Genomic DNA, 18,396 nt, shown 5'->3' with positions numbered 1-18,396 from the left:
CCAACCTCCCATGCAAAACAGGGCTGCTTGGAGCCCTATGGTCTTATCTGGTGATCGCTGGACTGTGCCTGACCCCGGTTACCATCCCCAAACCTGCTCTGCTCCTCTTGTCCACGCACTGCGGGACAGCACCCCTCATCGGTGGGGCACTGCCCTCCTGCCTTGCCAACACCCTCAGCTCCTGCTTCCCCTTCCTGTACGAAGCAGCCCCACCCTTGCTGCTCCCAACAACAGACTCTTTGGAGCAAAACCATTTGACCCGTGATACAGCAAAACCTGCCCTCCTGGCTACCCATCATCAAATCAGTTCCCACGTGGCTGCCCTCCCCGCTAAGGCTCTGCGTGCAGTGTTACCTGGCTAGGGGGTCCAAATCTGAGGCACTCCTTACACCTTTCAATTGGCTGTCAGGCAAGGGTTGCTGTTTTGCATATATGGTCACCTTGGGGACCCGCAACCTTCTTCTGCTTGCATCCCAGCTTCCCTTGCCAAGGCTTTCTTGACTGTAGTGAGGGGGCAGGTCCACGGTAGAGATGGGGAGTCAGGTCAGCAGGACAAGACAGGGTCAGGTCAGCACCCGAGCAGTGCAGGGCCAGGCACAGGCATGCCCACAGTGTAACTCAGGCAAGGCCCAAGGACAAGGGCAGAAGCTCCCTGGCAAGAGGGAGGAGGCCCCACAAAGACATCAGTCACTCTCTGTCTGCCCTGCTCTTGTGTCCAGGAGATCCCCCTCCCTGTCAGCTTGCAGCCCCTCCATGCCCACCTCTCTCCCCAGCACAGCACAAGAACTCTGGCTGGCCCTGCAGCCCCTCCAGCAGCTCCTGCTGCCTCAGGAACAGAGCAGCCTATCCTGAGCCTGCTGCACAGAGACACCTGTTTCTTGTTCTCATTTTCTAACTCTAAATGCTGCCCTGCTTTTCTCCTCAGACAGCCCTGCTCCCCAGAGCACCTTTCTCCAGGTGAGTGTGTCTGCGCTGGCCTGGCCATCTGTTCCTGCACCCCTCTCCTGTGCTCCCCACATGCCCCTGGGCTGGTGGTGCTCCTCTGCAAAGTGAGTGGGCTCTAGGACCACAGGGTGACTCCTGAATCTGCACTGGCTGTGCTGCTTGGGGCAGGAAGCAGACTCAGCCAGACAGAGATCACCACCACTGATACTACTGGCACATGTCTGTGCTCATAGATAGAGCTCAGAGTGACCCCAGGGTGTTCACAATGGCACAAGATGTATTCGGGTGTGCACTACCTCTAGCCTGTGGTATTTCACTACAGGTGCATCAACTACTCTCCAGTCCCCCTTCCCTGGGTCTCCTGGGTCCACACTGCCTCTCCAGGGATTACAGAGCTGTCCCTGGAGATCCCCTGAGCTTTCCTGCTTTCTCAGGTTCCTCTCCAGAAGGATGGGCATCTGTCATCAGTGCTGTCACCTGTGGGACAGCCCCACACAGGTAACTCAGAGACCATTCACCATCTCCACTGACATTGGTCACCAAGAAATGAGCCCTGAATCCAGCTCTTGCTCCCTAACACAGTACACTGGGACTCTGAGCTCATCCCCTGGAGCCCACAGGGCTCACAGGCAGAGCAGCAGGCCCTTTTGTGGGGCAATCCCTTGCGGATATTTTTGACCTCCGTTTCTGAAGAAAGCCCAGTCTTCAGGCATGCCACTGAGGAGATCCTCTTTTATCATAGGAATGTTATTCTGGAGGCCAGGTCGGGCATAAGAGTGCCCATTGCCTTGTCCTGCCTGTATTTACAGGACACACACACACATGGAAGCACAACCCTACCACCACCACTAGGTTACTGGGCTGCATACCCACGTTAGAGTGCAGAAGGATAGCATGGGAACAACTCTAAAAAGAGAAATTCCTGTTGTTGATGGTGGACATGTCTCCAGGAAAGGTTCAGTCCCCATGTGAAGGGTACAGTGAGGAAATGCCTGCTGTGGCAGCATGGGGATGGTACTGTCAAGTATGGAGTCTGTCCCCACAAGCTGCTGCCTGACTCCTCTCCCCTCCACTCCCCCTCCACTTGTAGCTTTGGAGCACTAGAGAGGGAAAAGACCAGCCCATGGGGACAGCTGGCAGCCACCCTCACAGGAGAGGGATGGGAGATCACACCCTGACTGTGGTCTGGAGAGCTGAGCTCTCCTAATGGACACAAGACCAATGGTCTCACCCCATCTTTACTCATCTGAGCCAGACTCTGTCCCACTGAGCTCCCTTCGTGTCAGTGCCAAAAGAGACCCTGTAGAAGGAAACTCTCCTCGTTGCACTGAGGGCATCCAAGGGAGCTCAGACTGGTGGGATCTGAGGTTCCCCCACCTATGTTGATGAAGGGGGAAGCCTGGCTTCCTGCCTCAACACAGTCTTTTGGTCAAATTCAAGAGAGGGATTCCTGAGAACAATTGCCATGAACTGGAACTTTTTTTTTTCCCATTAATGTAGGAGAGAAAAATAAGAAATAAGAAATGAACAGCACCTGGCCTGAATGCCAAATGACAGAAATGATGAGTGGATATACATGGGATGGTTACTGGTGCTGATATTGTACCCACTGAACCATTTTATCCAGTGCATCCTTGAGCTCCTTGTTCCTCATGCTGTAGTTGAGGGGGTTCACTGCTGGAGGCACCACCGCATACAGAACTGCCACCACCAGATCCAGAGCTGGGGAGGACAGGGAGGGGGGCTTCAGGTAAGCAAACAGGACAGTGCTGACAAGCAAGGAGACCACGGCCAGGTGAGGGAGGGACATGGAAAAGGCTTTGTGTCTTCCCTGCTCAGAGGGGATCCTCAGCACAACTGTGAAGATCTGCACGTAGGACAGCACAATGAAAATGAAACACCCAAACACTACAGAAAGAGTAACCACAAGAACTACAAATTCCCTGAGGGATGAATCTGAGGAGGAGAGCTTGAGGATCTTGGGAATTTCACAGAAGAACTGCTCCACGACATTGCCTTCACAGAGTGGTAGTGAAAATGTGTTTGCAGTGTGTAGGACAGCATAGAGAAAACCAGTGCCCCAGGCAGCTGCTGCCATTTTGACACAAGCTCTGCTGCCCAGGAGGGTCCCGTAGTGCAGGGGTCTGCAGATGGCAACAAAGCAGTCATAGGCCATGACTGTGAGAAGACAGTACTCTGCTGTTACCAGGAAGAGAACTGGGAAGACCTGGGCAGCACATCCTGAGTAGGAAATGGCCCTGGTGCCCCACAGGGAATTGGCCATGGATTTGGGGACAATGGTGGAGATGGAGCCCAGGTCGAGGACAGAGAGATTGAGGAGGAAGAAGTACATGGGGGTGTGGAGGTGGTGGTCACAGGCTACGGCTGTGATGATGAGGCTGTTGCCCAGGAGGGCAGCCAGGTAGATGCCCAGGAAGAGTGAGATGTGCAAGAGCTGCAGCTCCCACATGTCTGAAAATGTCAGGAGGAGAAACTCATTGAGGGAGCTGCTGTTGGACATTTGCTTCTCTCCAAGCATGGGGGACTGTCCAAGGAGGAAAAAACATTGACAAGTTAGGACAGACTTCTCTGAGCAAAACTTTCTGTTTCCCACAGAACCCTCTCCCCCTCCCCCCAGACACATGCACATTACCTCTCCTCATCTCACCAGGACTGTCACTAAGCTCCGTGGTTTGAGCTCCAGATTGTACTGTCCTGAGTTTGCGGTGAGGAGCAGAGTCCTCTGCCTGTGGGCTCTGGAGGAGTCGGTCCTGACCTACAGCTGTGGGTACATAGGAACAAAGATGGCTAAACTTTCATATTCACAGTTGTAGTCAGATTTCATCCACTCATAATGCTGAAGCGCTTTTCAGCATCTTCACTCTCAGTTCTAAACACTGTGGGTTCACTACTAGTTTTAAGGATTTCTTTGTTTTCTTTTAACTTCCCCGTCACAGCTGAGGAGGATTCTTAGAGTTAGAAATCCCCAGCACTTCTACTGCACTCAGAGGGAACAGCTGTGAATCCTGGGAGGCAAAAGGATTCACTCTGGCTTTAGTGCAGAGGGAGGAGAGCTGCTCTGTCCATCAGTCTTTTTCCCAGCTGCCCTGTGCTCACACCTCTGAAGTGGATGACACTTGCACTCATGTTACCCTAACAAGAAACAATACTGCTGAGAGCAGAGGAATCCAGTTTCAAAGAGCAGATCACCAAACTCAGCACCCTTTCTCAGAGTATCTGAAGGAGGTCTCAGCCCCTTCCCTTCTAGCCAGGAACACATCAGGCTCTTTCCAGTCACCCAGGAGTATTTCCATGGCCTTTGTATCTAGGTGGCTTCTCCATGGGGCACCAAGATAACACTCAGACACAATGGGAGAGTTGTGTCCTTCTAGAGGGCAACTTGCAGCCCAGTCGGACACCCACAGGAATAGTCAAATGTCCTAAAGACAGGGTGTCCTGAAGAGAGTTGGTTCATTCCCAGCTGCCGCACTGCATCGCCGACAGCTGCAAAGGTTGGAGGGGGACTTGGACACCTCAACGTCAAAGACTCTTCTGTATGGCAGGACCCACAGGACTGGTATCTGAATTGCATCTGAAATGACCCTGCCCAGAGAGTCCAAGGGGAAGGACAAGGGCAGCACGGATAGGTGGGGAAATATAGAGCAATATCATGACATTTCTGCCAAAGGAGGACGGGACAGGGAGAGACAGGGAACACTCAGGAGTTTTCCTCTCCTGCATGCCCATCCGACAGAGAAATGACTCATGCCCTGGACCCCACCACCTTGAGGGCAGAGGGCTGTGCTGGGTGGCAGAGGAGAGGAGGGGAGGCACTGGAGTTTGCAGTTTCTTCTTACACTTTGACTATGACTCTGCTGCCTGGAGCTGTCCCTGTGGGGAGGTGTTTCTCTGTTCCCATGTCTTTCCCCTGTCAGAGCTCACAGACCCCATCCCACCCACTGGGCGCTCCACTCTGCCCTGCAAAAACTTCCTAGGTGCAGGGCACTGCCCAGGGGCACCTCCGTGTTTGCAGGGGCTAAGGAGCTTGTGAGAGAAACCTTGATGGGGCTGGAAAGGTGATGCTGGTTCTGTCTGGAGGCTGAGGAGTGGATGAAGGGATTTGCTGAGTTCCTCCCAGAACTCCTCCTCTCTCGCTGTCATTGTTTTGGAGCCTCAGTCCCCTGTCTAAACCTGACAGATCTATTAACATTTCACCCCACCCAAAGAGAAGAAAACTGAAAGCAGACACTCATGAAAGCTCCTTCCCTTTCAGGTATCTCAGCCTTGACCTTCCCTGTGGAAAGGTCCCTCCACAAATGCCCTCAGGGTGATTAGGAGCTGTGAGCAGCCCTGACCCATGCAGCACCCTCTTGATGGGAGCATGAACCTGTCTTGATGGGGTTGATCCTCCCACCCAGAGCTTCTCCCTGCAGCACTGTGGGGGGTTCCCTGGCCAGGCTGACTACTGACCCTTGCAGGTGGCAGCAGAGTCACGGCACACAGCACCCTGGGGCGCAGGGGCATGGCTCTGAATTACAGCCCTGGGCAGACCTCTGTGCACATCCCAGCTTCACACCCTTGCAGCATCCGTAGAAGAAGGTAGCAGGACACTGTTTCCCTCTGACAGTGTGGCTAGGAATCCCTGCTCAAATGCACATCCTACTCCACACAAGAGGAACTGGGATACCCATCCTTACAGACCCTATCAGCCATGGGATGTGGTAGCTTTAGAGGGCCCCTCAGGGTACCCCACCCGCATTGTCCTGCAGCCAGAGACTTACTGTGTTAGGGGCTGTGCAGATTTCTCCTCCAGTGAGCTCTCAGCCCTCTACCCACTCTTGATTGTCTTTAACTTCTTTCTGTCTCACTCATCTTGCTCATCTTCCTTGTCTCCTCTTGGCACCTGCAGGCAGTGCCTGGAGCCCTGCTGCTCTTTGCAGAGGAGCTGCTCCTGCACAGAGCTGTCTCTCAGCAGTGCTGCCAGGTTGCCAGGAGCTCCCTCCATCCCAGAAACCTGCCCCACCTTGCAAACAGTGGCCTAGTCAAAGGTGTGATGTAATTTGTCCTTTGTACTCCCTCCTCCTGGGAAATGTTCACTGAGGTAAACTAAAATAATCCCCTATGGTCTCTCTAAACAGTGGGGAGAGGCTGATTCCAGCATTGCAGTTTATCTCATCAGAGGACATTTATCTACAAGAGATGAAAATGTGGAAGCCCCTACTCCCATCTCTTTCCTGGGCAGGACACCTAGACATGGACAAGAAGGGAGTTCATTTTTCCGTGGTTCACATATTGATTCAGATGAGTTAATCTGCGCATCTCATGCCAGCTTAGAAGCCCCTGGGATGGAGTGGGATTCAGCTGCCTCTCGTGAACTCCACAAACACACAGGAGGTGGGATTCCCCTTGCCCAAGCTGAAGTGTGCACAATACACCTGTCTGCATCTGAGCTCCTTCTCTAAGCTCCCATTAGAATCCCTGGAGATGGAGGCTGGGAGTCAGTTGCCCACACACAGACACCTGCTGATGTTTGAAGAGACAGAGGTGGTCCAAGGCATGGGCCAGTGTTTGATGGAGCAGCAGAGAGATCTGCATCCTTCTAGAGCATTCGATGAGGGGCCAGACGGGGAATTTCCTTGGCCATCTAAAATGACGCTAGATGCCTTCTATAACTGAGAGCTCCATTCACTCGGAAGTTGAGACACATGCAGATCCTCACATTGCAAACCACTGATGTAATTCAGTGCAGACACTTGGTTTAATGACATAAAAATAGATCTGCAGGGCCATGTCAGACGCCTGGGGTGTCCCATACAACTGCACGTTTCTAGTAGATGCTACATGGGACCTACATGTAACTCAGGCCCTTTTGGAGAGGTGGCTGGGCAAAAAACTCAGGCCATCTCAGGTTTCTTACTTGTCCCCAAAATACTGAATCCCACCACTGCCTTCAGGCAAAGTCCATCCCAACTGCATCCAAGAGTGCTGCAGAGATGGGAGGCACATCACACCATGGTCTCCACTATATGCCTACACTCTCAAACCCCACCTAGTCTGTCTTTACAGAGCTGTCCAGGGAAAGAGTCATTGAATCACAGCACTTAGGATGGCCCCACTTAAGGGGCCTGGAGGCAGATCTTACCAGGAAAATACAAGGTGAAAGAGGCAAGGAGTTCCTCAGCCTTTTCCCTGTCTTTGTCACCTTGTCCCCTGCCCCACTCAGCAGTGACACCACATTTTCGTTGGCTGCCTTCCTTGGGCTCATGATGTACTTTCAGAAGGCCTTCCTGTTGCCCTCTCAACCTCTTGCGAGCTCCAACTCCAGCTCCAGCTCCAGCTGAGCTTTGACTTTCCCAGCTCCTTCCCTGACCCACAAGCAGTATCTCAATCTGCCTCCTGGGCTGCCTCTTCTCCCTTCTACCTTCTGGGCACTTGCTTCTTGGTTTTCAGCCTCCTAAGTCAGGGCATCCCTTTCCATCCACAGAGGCTTCCCTCCAGGCCTTGCGAGACTCCCCGTACATCATACTGGTGTATTCCTTTGCATTGAGAATGTTTGCCCTGAAGATGGAAGAGGGATCTGTGGCCCCTCTGCCCTCCAAGACAGTCTCCTATGGCATCCTGCCCAGCCGGTCCTGAACTAGCTGAAAGCTGCTCTCCTGCAGTCCTGAGCTGTGATCCTCTTCTATGTCTTACTTCTCCACCCTCTCATGGTCATTGCAGCCACCTCAACCTTCACATCCCCATCCAGTTCTTCTTTCTTTGTCAACAACAGAGTCCAGCCCTCATTGGCTCATTGATTCCCTATATCCAAGAAATTGTCTTCAATGCCCTCCAGGAATCTCCTGGGCTCCTTGTCTCCAGACCTACTGCCCTTTCTGCACATTTCGGGGTGGTTAAACTCCCCTGTGAGAGCCAGGATCTGTGACCATGAGGCTTCCTGCAGCTGCCTAAAAAGGCTTTGGCTACTTCCTCTCCCTCTTCAGAAGCCATTAGCAAACACCCACCACAGCATCAGCCATACTAGTGGGTCCTCTTATCCTTACCACAAGCTCTCATCTGGCTCGAGACCCATTTCAAGGCAAAGCTATGTGCATTCCAGCCACCTCTTTGAAAAGAGCACACCTCCCCCTCTTGCTCTTTCAGCCTGCCTTCCTCAGGAGCCCTTTTTAATCCCACCAGGTGTGTTGTCCCACGTGTGTGTAATCCCACTGGCAACAGGGGAAAGGCAGATGCCAGTAAAGGGGATGTGGCTGGGATGTTGAATGTGGGGTCCAGCAGAGACAAGGACTCAGAAGAGTCTCAGGAGAAGTGTCTCTCTGCTGGACCTCATACAGTGAAGAACAGGCCGGAGATGTGAAAGTCAGGGGCAGCCTCGGCTGCAGCAACCATAAGAGGTAGAATTCAGGATCCTGTGAGAAGGGTGCAGGCCAAAAAAAAAAAGGAGTAGAATCCCAGACTTCAGGAAAGTAAACTTTAGCCTGTCCAGGGACCTGCTTGGACAAATCCCATGGGAGATGACCCTGGAGGGAAGAGTGGTCCAAGAAAGCTGGCTGACAGTCAAGGATCACCTCCTCCAAGTGCAAGAATGGTCTAGCCAAACAAGCAGGAAATCAAGCAAAGGTGTTAGGAGGCCTGCATGGATGAACGAGGAGCTCCTGACTGTCTCAAATATAAAAAGGAAGTGCACAAGAGGGGGAAGCAGGGACAGGTGACCCAAGAGGAATTCAGAAACGTTGTCCAAGCATGCAGCAGTGGGGTCAGGAGAGCTAAAGCCCACCTGAAGCAGAATCTGACAAGAGATATGAAGGGCAACAAGGAAGGCTTCTCTAAGAACATAAGCGGCTAAAGCAAGGCTAAGGAAAAGGTGAGCCTGCTGCTAAATGGGACACTTGCCCTGGTGACAAAGGACACAGAAAAGGAAGAGGTATCGAATGCCTTCTTCACCTCAGCCTTACTGGTGAGAGCAGCCCTCAGAAATCCCAGGCCCCTGAGACCTGAGGAGAAGCCAGCAGAAAGGAAGACTTGCCCTCAATGGAGGAAGAGCCGGTGAGGAAACACTTCAAAAAAATGGACATACACAAGTCCATGGGATCTCATGGGAGGCGCCCATGAGTACTGAGGGAGCTGGCTGATGTCATTGCAAAGCCACTCTTGACTCTTTCTGAAAGGTCACGGTGATCAGGAGAGGTTGCTGAGCACTGGAAGAAAATAAATGCCCTCCCACCCCCATCTTCACAAAAGGCAAGAAAGAGGGCTGGGCAACTACAGGCCAGTCAGCTTCACCTTGATGCCTGGGAAGAATTCTATGAAGGAACGACTGGCTGGATAGATGAGGAGTGAGCAGTGGATGTTGTCCCCCTTGACTTCAGCAAGGCTTTTGACACTGTCTCCCATCACATCCTCATAGGCAAGCTCAGGAAGGGCAGGCTAGATGAGCAGGCAGTCAGGTGGATTGAGAACTGGCTGAATGGCAGAGCTCAGAGGACTGTGATCAATGGCACAGGGTCTACTTGGAGGCCTGTAGCTAGCAGTGTGCCCCAGGGGTCAACACTCAGTCCAATCCTGTTCAACCTATTCAATAATGACCTCGATGAAGGCACAGAGTGCACCTGCAGCAAGTTTGCTGATGATATTGATGTATCTGTGTGAGAAATGCCATTTGAAAGACCTGAGGATGTAACTAGGTGTAATTATTGTACATAATGCTTGGCTGAGCACCCACTGTTCCAGGAAGAAGCTCATTACTCAGTCTTTCACAGAGAGTTAACAAAACAAGGCCTTGAAGAAAGGAGCAAGATGACACCATAAGTCGGCCAGATAAGTATCCACATGAGCTTGAAGAGAACAAGGACAGGTGATAAACTGAAGAGAACTGCCTGGACTACAGGTGAACTATCCTAATCAGCATAGTAAAGAACCCACCCACGAACAGGGAAGCTCCCCCCTAACAACCAGAGCCCCTTCCCCATGGAGCATGTGTAGTAGAAAAGAAGGATACTGTAACTTTAAAAGAAGACGAGACCTAACAGGAACCAATGGAAATGAGGATAACTTAATGTAGTTGTAAATTGTACTGATAACTGTAGCTCAAACTGTATGAAGTGTCGGCTGTGTAGTAATCAGGTGTGCCTGATTTGTGGAATTATCCACTGAGCACCCTGCACAAAATAAAGCAGCGTCTACTCCCTAAACGCGACTTTGTTTGTATGTTTAGAGAGTCTGCTTCAAAACAAGCAACAACACTAAACTGGGAGGAGTGGCTGATACCCCAGAGGGCTGTGCTGCCATTCAGAAGGACCTCAACAGGCTGAAGAAATGGGCAGAGGGGAACCTCCTGAAGTTCAACAAAGGCAAGGGCAGGGTCCTGCACCTAGGGAGGAATGCTCTGTGGAGAAGGTCTTGGGAGTCCTGGCGGACAACAAGCTAACCATGAGTCAGCAATGTGCCCTTGCGGCCAAGAAGGCCAATGGCATCCTGGGCTGCATTAGGCAGAGTGTTGCCAGCAGGTGGAGGGAGGTGATCCTGCCCCTCTCCTCAGCCCTGGGGAGGCCACACCTGGAGGACTGTGTCCAGTTCTGGGCTCCCCAGGACAAGAGAGACATGGCCCTACTGGAGAGAGTCCAGCAGAGGGCTACAAAGATGATGAGGGGACTGGAGCATCTCTCTTCTGAAGAAAGGCTGAGAGAGTTGGACCTGTTCAGCCTGGAGAAGAGAAGGCTGAGAGGTGATCTCATCAATGTGTACAAGTATCTGAAGGGAGGGTGTCAAGAGGATGGGGCCAGACTCTTCTCTGTGGTGCCCAGCAATAGGACAAGAGGCAATAGGTGCAAACTGAAACACAGGAAGTTCCATCTGAACATGAGGAAAAACTTCTTGACTGTGAGGGTGACAGAGCACGGGAACAGGTTGCCCAGAGAGGTTGTAGAGTCTCCTTCCACTCTGGGATTCTGCAAAGATTACCCCAGGGATAATTAATACTGCTTTCATGGGCATTTGGTTTTTGTAGCTTTTCATTTCCACTGTTCAAGTCTGGCACAGGCTGCAAAACTTTTGTGAGAGCCTGCTTTCATGAGGTATTGCTTAATTACATCTCCTAACCAAGGCCTGATCACCTAAACTACTGCAGCATGCTTTTCTGTCCTGAAATATAGCCTTGCCCCACTCAGCTCCATTCTGAAAGTTGCTACAAAGATCATAGTCTGAACTTACTGCCTGAAACACAAAGAGCGTTCTTCTGTCATAGCAAGACCAAAGTTGCTAAGGGCTTGCACGACTTCTCCTCCTTCCTATGTTACTTCCCACTAAGTACCCAGAGGACAGCTCTGACTTCCAAGCCAGCCCTGACAGCAGCTCCCACTCTCTGCCTGCTCAACACAAAAAAGCAGAAGCATGTTCCCTTCTCCCCTGCTGTCTTCACACTTGGCAGGAGCTTTCCAGATGCATCATATTCCTATTACCTCCTGAAAATTCTTGCTGGGATGCTCAAAACCCATGAAAAATATCAGGCTACTGCTGCAGTGAGAGCAGTGCTTATCATTCAGAATAAGACTCCCCATTGCCTTGTATTCCCACCTGCATTTGTTGCCCTTCTCTTCTGCTAGTTGTAAGCATTTGGGAAAAGGACTGATTTTTTTTTTCTGATTCTCTTTCCTGAGCTCACTAGCAGGGCCCTGGAGTCCATCCATGACTATGGCCTGTAAGTTCTAAGGCTATACACAAATGTGAATAGATGAAAAATATCCAGTAGTTCAGCTCATTTCCACTGTTGAAGGCAAAGCTTTTGGCCATAACACAGTAAAGAAAATTGAAAGCCAGAACTAACCTACACTGCCATCTTCATTGTCAGCAATTTCATCATCAAGTCTTGTTCTTTCCTCCTCGGGAGTACATATCAAGGTTTTCCTAATGAAAAGACAAGCAAGATCAGAGACAAACATGCAGAAGAGCTGATGTGTGCACACTTGATGCCTACAGGGTAACTTTGTTCAGGCTCTGCAACATAGTAACTTTATCGAGGAGCTGCAGATACACAAAAGATTAGCACACAGGTCTACCATGCAGAAAGCAAGGAAGGACCATTGGAATACAACCATCTAGGTTTACCTATTTTCACATGAGACATTCTACTGTAGGCTTATCTCTTTTAATCTAATAGAGATGAGAAAATGAATGCATATTTTAATGCAAGAAAACCTGTACTTTTCAATTGAGGTCATGGCCTACTTTGCCTCTCTGTTAACATGTTTATTCATGGCCCAGGACATGTTAACCAAAAAAAAAAAAAAAAAAAAAAGTGATTAACAAAGTAAAAAGGAGGACAACCACAGAGATTCCTGAATTATATGAATCTATCTTTCCTTTTTACCCTAGAGTTCTCAAAGGGCAGGGCAGTGGTACCCACAGGGAGCACCCAGGAGGAGAGAACAGGAACATCATTCTGGTACCCAGCATTAACCACAAGAATTTCTGCTCTAAACCAGGGTTTAGCAAATGTGGAAGTCACCGTGAATTTCTTATTCAGATACAAAATTGAGTGTGTCAGCTAGTCACAGGCTAATAATGCACCAGCAGAATCATGAAAAAAGCAGTACTTACCCAGCAGACACAAGTGTTCACAGTGGCACTTGAGGGAGATCATATGAAATATTGTGGACAATTCTGATCTCTCTTGAAGAAAAAAAAAAAGAGAACTGAAATTAAAACAAAAAGCAACAACAGCAGCTTAAGAATGTGATCCAAAAACGAAGTGCCTATCATTCAAAAGGACACTAGCAGAATTTAATGCAATGGAGCAAAGCAAAGACAGAGGAAACATGGGTAGTCTAGATAACAGAAGTAGCTCTACGGACAGGGAACCAGTTGCGCTCAGAGGCAATGCTGTCACAGGCACTAATACACATAGATTTGCCATCCCTAAATGCAGTTTGGCTTTGAGAAGGCCTCAAATACATGACAAGGAAATTCTGGAATTGGCTCGCAATGAAGGGAGACGGTCACAAGGGAGCTTAAGTCCATTTATGATAACGATTCTAGGACACATTGTCCTGTGACAGGTGACTAAACCACGGGACCCGGGAGATTCTTTGGGAGGTGATGAGATGTCAAGGAAAACAGGCTCACAGCAATCCAAAGCTCAGTCACAGGGACAAGCACAGGAAGCTTCACAGCCCCTTTCAGCCTGTAGTCTAACCTCACGCCCCAGGCAAACATCATTCTTCAGTGCACGATGGACAATAAGATTTAGTAACCGAGGAGCAAAATCACAACAGATTAACAGCTGGCTGCGCCTATGCGACAGAAGGCGTCAGGCAGTCTTTTTGCATCTTGCAACCCCAGCTGTTATTCTGGATAGGTTTTAGACTGAACGACCAAGTCCTGGAGCAGCTGCTTGTAAACAGAGCATCCATTCAACAATCACAAAAAAGCAAATCAGAGAATGCAGCACAAGGTGCATACACCAACTTCTCACTGTTATTTCACATTTTCTGAGGAAGAAGATAAGTCTTCCCTGCTCAGAGGATACCTCTAGTATGGTCATACCTATCAACTTGTGTCTTGTAAATAGAGAGGGAAAAAAACAGTTCTCTCAGACTGTGACACTCTCTGGAAGAAGGTATTTCAGCTGAATTAGAAAGGTTTGAAACAATGCCTACAAGCAGTAGGACATCTCAATAGAGAATGTGCATAACGACAAAGTCAAATTGACAACTTAGCCAGGTTCTTCAAAGCTAAAAAAAGTTGTTCAAATGTTCACCTTTGATAGAGACATTTCAGAACAAGTGTTTGAGACTTTCCAATCACACACTGCATGTAGGTTCATTTTCCCTCCCACTGAGTGCAGTGAAAAATCCACCTTTTGTATTAGAAAAAGAGAAATTCTTAAGATGGTAGTAAAATAGGAGAAAGAAATTATGGTAAATTGTACAGTACTTAAACTGCTCAGCACGATAGTAATAAATCACTTGGAGGTAACAGCACTCCTCCGACAGGGAGAGGCGTTGGTCTCTCCTGCGGTGTAAACTGCAGGTGGGTCTCCCGTGGTTGTACGTGTCAGACAGGCCACCGCTCGGCTCTCCCGCGCTGCCGGGCTCCGAGGAGACAGCGCCCGCGCGGGCTGCCTCGAGCACCGAGGCACAGACAGGAACGGAGAAACGCCAGGGCTCCTTCAGCGGGGCTGCGGTCCCGTCTTCAGTGTCCGAACTCGACCCGGGCACGAGCCGCATTTCCACTCGCGTCCGCCCGGGACGGCAGCTGATCAGCGCTGAAGGAGCATCTCACCCCGCCAGCGGCCACCAAGATGGCGCCATCGCGGAGGGGAAAGCAGCTGCTGGGTCACGAGGTCAGGACGTTGCCATGGCATCGCCCCCCAGTGCGGGCCTCCCATTGGCCAGCAAGAGGAGGAGGGCGGAGATCCCTTGGAGTGACGGCTCTATCAGCCAATCAGAGACCAGCATGGGTGCGTCCTCAGGGAGAGGAGAAAGGGGGAGAGAGGAGAGAGGAGAGAAAGAGGGAGCGAGGGGGAGGGAGGGAAAGAAAAGGTGTGAAAGAGAGACGTGAACGAGAAGAGGGAGAGAGGAAGGGGAGAGGAGAGCGGAGGCGCGAGCGAGCAGGGCAGCGCAGAGCCGGGACGGTCGCTCGGGGCAGGGCGCAAACAGCCCCTCAGGCAGCAGCGTCGGGAGCGAGGCCCCTCGGCGCCGACAGCCCGGCCGGGCGGCTTCCTCCGCAGCCAGGCCTCCGCCCGGGGCAGGGCGCTGCGCTGCTCTGCAGCCACCCCCGGGGAGAGGAGGGTCGAGCCCCGACCCGCGACGGGTCCCTGGGCGAGCGGGTGTGAGAGAGGAGCGGGAGAAAAGCGGGAGGGGAGAGAGTGGGAGAGAGCGGGTGCGAGCGGGTCTGGGGGGGCTGCGCGGGCGTTGAAACGCCGGCGGGTGCCCTGGCGCTGGGGCGGGGGCAGCGGTGCTGGCGGCCGGGCTGCTTTCCTCCAGGAGCTCCCGAAGGTCAGACCGCAGAACAGGAGAATGCTTGTTGCCCTTGATGATTTGCCGGGTTTGCTCAGCCCCGGGGAAGGGAACAGACTGCTGAGCTGCGGGAAGGCTTCTCTCTCTGCCTGGGACGTGAGGCCCCACTGTCTGCAGCTTCATGAGCGCAGCTCCCGTGCAATCCTGCCACTAGAAAATGGTGCCAAGAATTACTTGCAGGCTGTTCTCCAGTTCCTAAGTGTCACAGACTAGGGGTAGGTAATACAGAGCAGATGCTGATCTTCTTTTGGGGTAGTAACTGTACATAATGGGTGTTTTGCTGCACTGTGTGATGCCACAAGGTGAACCAGGGAGGCCGTTCAGGAGCTGGCTCAGCCTTGGGGGAGGGCAGGGGCAGCTGCAGGGGGCACTAGCTGCATGGCCGGGATGTGGGTAGTGAGGTCGTGGCTGTCTACAAGAGCTATGCCAGAAAATCACCTTTGTCCAATCAGTTCTCTGCCAGTAGCTGACAGGCCAGCAGGAGGCACATGGCTCGGCTATTGATGATGAGGTCACCTCTGCCAGGGTAGCTGATAGGCCAGCTGCAGGAACAAGGCTTGGCTGTTGGTTGTGAGGTCACTGCTGAGTGATGAACTGGTTGGATCACAGCAGACATATGGCTGGAAAGGTGAATGTGAGTCACTTCTAGCTGAGCAGTTGGTAGGGCAGCGGCAAGTGCATGGCTGGGATGTGTGCTCTGGCGATCACTTCTGCCTGAGCAGCTGATAGGTCAGCATGTCTCATGGCAAGGGAAGTTATAGTGTGGTAACTGCTGTCTCAGAGGCTCATAGGCCAGGGACAGGCACATTGTTGTGAAGGTAACTGTGAGGTCACCTCTTTCCAAGTCTCTGATGGGCCAGCAGCAAAAGCACGTGGTCACTCCTGTCCCAGCAGCCTATAGGCCTGCAACAGGCACATGTAAATGTAAATGTCACTGTGAGGTCCCTTCTGTGGGAGAAGCTGGTAGGCCAGCAGCATGTTCATGGCAGGGGATATTCTTTTGAGGAAACTTCTGTCCCTGAAGCCTAGAGGTCAGCAGAAGGTTTATGGTGGGGGTAAGCACTTGGGAGGTCAATTCTGAGACAAAAGACTTGGATGTTGGCTGTGAGGTCACTTCTGTCAGAGCAGCTCATAGGCCAGCAGCATGCACATGAATTTATTCCACTCCATCATCATTATTTAGTACTAGCACATTTAAAATGAAGATGTTATACTCTGGCAAACATGGACATTGAGTGTGACTTTATACATTCTGTTAAACAGAAGGTTGAAGCCTACCAGGGAGCCAGCAAGACTTTTGTAGGCCACTAAATGAATCCAGAGCTGGTGTGAGCAGTGGCATTAGTAATCTCTGCTTTCCAGGGTCTTTGTGCTGTAGAAATTACCCTGTCCAACAGCAGGGAGCTTGTTAGGTTTTCCTACGAGGTCTGCACTGGATCTCTGTTCTTATGTGTTCACCTGCTTTAATATCACCTTTGGGACTGTAACATGTTCGACATCTCTGCTTCTCTGTCCAATCTGCTACGTTCTGATTGGAGAATGGGTGTAAAGGCTCTTGGAGGAGACAGAGGTAATGTCACCCCCAAAGAAAGGCATGAGAAAAATGTCTAGAGAGGCCTCTTGTTGGCAGCAGAAGAGGCACAAGAGAGAGGAAAGATGTGGCCAAGTGAAGCCCCTTGGGACCACTTCATCTGATTCTCTGAGGTTGGAACTGAACATGACCAGGGCTGAAAAGGAATGTTCTGAGAAAGTCCACTTTCAAAGCCTTTGGGGGAATAAAAGCAACTTCAAGGGATGGAGAGTTGGCCTTGCTGTGTTTCCAGGCCCTTGGGGGCCCTGCCTGCTGCCATGTCAGAGCCAGAGGCCCTGCCTCTGTGTCCCTGATGCACCATACTAAGGCAGCAGAGACCTGAGACTCAAGATCCAAGCCATGTGCCTTCTACTGGCCTATCAGGTACTCAGGAAGAAGTGATCTCACAGTCAGCAGCCAAGCCCTGTGGTTGCTCCTTGCCTATGAGATACTCAGGCCTAAGTGGCCTCAATCAACCGTCAAGCCAAGTGCCTGCTGCTGGCCTATCAGGTACTCAGGCAGCAGTGACCTCCAAATCAACATGTGAGCCTTGTGCCTGCCCTGGGCCTATGAGGCACGCAGGGAGCTGTGGCCTCACAATCACCTTCCATGCCATGTGCATTCTGCTGGCCGATCAAGGGCTCTGGCAGAAGTGATCTCAGAATCAAGATCCAAGCCCTGTGTCTGTTGCTGGCCTATGAGGTATTCAGGGAGCACTGACCTGAAGGCATTCAAGCCACATCCCTGCTGCTGGCCTCTCAGTTTCTCCAGCAGGAATGACCTCAAAAGCACATGTCCCACCCATGTGCCTGCTGCTGACCTATCAGGCACTCAGGCAGCAGTGTCCTCACAGTCAGTATCCAAACCATGTGCCTGTTGGGAAGGTAAAAATATTGAATGAAAGGTGCTCCTGAGAAGATAAGGAAGCATCACATGGAAGAGGAACATAATACAGTAATGTGAAAAAAGAAAGCGACAATAATATTCAAAGAGCCTGATACAGTGCCTGAGTGTTTCTCAGTAGAAAACCACTCAGTAAGTCAAAAAGTAAAATACATAACCATGTGTGAAAGTATAATGGCATTGAAATGTATGAAGGCATGCAATAGCAGCATGGTGAGATGCAGCATCACTAATGAGAAACTGCAATGAAATGTGTGTGCTGTTTTGCATAAATGACAGCATGTGATGGACAGGAATTACAAAGAGATGGAGAGGTGCTGGGTGCCAGTGGCCCTGGGCTGGAGCAGTGCTGTGAGTTGTGAGCCCTGGGACCCTGCTGCACAGGAGACACCTGTCCTCCTGCCTGGCCCTGAGTGTAGGGGCCCAGGAGAGGTTTGGTCACCTGTGGGGAAAAATCCCCCTCCAGGACCCGAGCCCAGCACCTGTATCTGCAAAGGCAGCAGGAGCAGCCCCATCCCTGGGAGCAGGTTTGGGGCTGGAGCTGGCACAGTGGCTGCGTGCAGTGACACTGCTTGGGGCACTGAGCCCAGAGAGAAACCACCATCTTCCTGGCTTGGGCGCTGCTGCAGGGAGAGCGTGGCGCAGGCTGTCGAGGTCACGTGGGCTGTGGTTTGTGCACCTGCAGGCGAGGCTTTGATCTCCCGATCAGCCCCTGCAAGGGAATAACGGGCCCTTGGGGGAACTCCCAGAGAGTCAGGGGGGGTCTGAACGCCTGGGCTTCCCTGTCTGCTGTCAGAGGAGTGAAATGCCCCAGCTCCCTGCTCCTGGCCAAGGCACCCACCGCAGGCTGTCCGGGAAGGGATTGACGAACCTGAGCTCACGGGATGGGTCTCTAGCCATGGCAAAGAGGCCTTTCACTGCTGCTGCTCCTGGCACAGCGGGGCTGTAGCAGGGTCAGGGGCT

General features: G+C 51.5%; 1 protein-coding gene across 1 annotated transcript; it reads right to left on the bottom strand.

Moving 5' to 3' along the window:
* Window positions 1–2,530: 2,530 nt before the first annotated feature.
* On the bottom strand, window positions 2,531–3,466 carry LOC138063540 (olfactory receptor 14C36-like). Its single transcript, XM_068923156.1, has one exon. It carries the CDS (start codon window positions 3,464–3,466, stop codon window positions 2,531–2,533), a length of 936 nt encoding a protein of 311 aa, XP_068779257.1.
* Window positions 3,467–18,396: the final 14,930 nt, after the last annotated feature.

Source organism: Struthio camelus, chromosome 32 (assembly GCF_040807025.1).
Source record: "Struthio camelus isolate bStrCam1 chromosome 32, bStrCam1.hap1, whole genome shotgun sequence".
NCBI lineage: Eukaryota > Metazoa > Chordata > Aves > Struthioniformes > Struthionidae > Struthio > Struthio camelus.
This window is presented reverse-complemented; position numbering and strand designations above follow the sequence as displayed.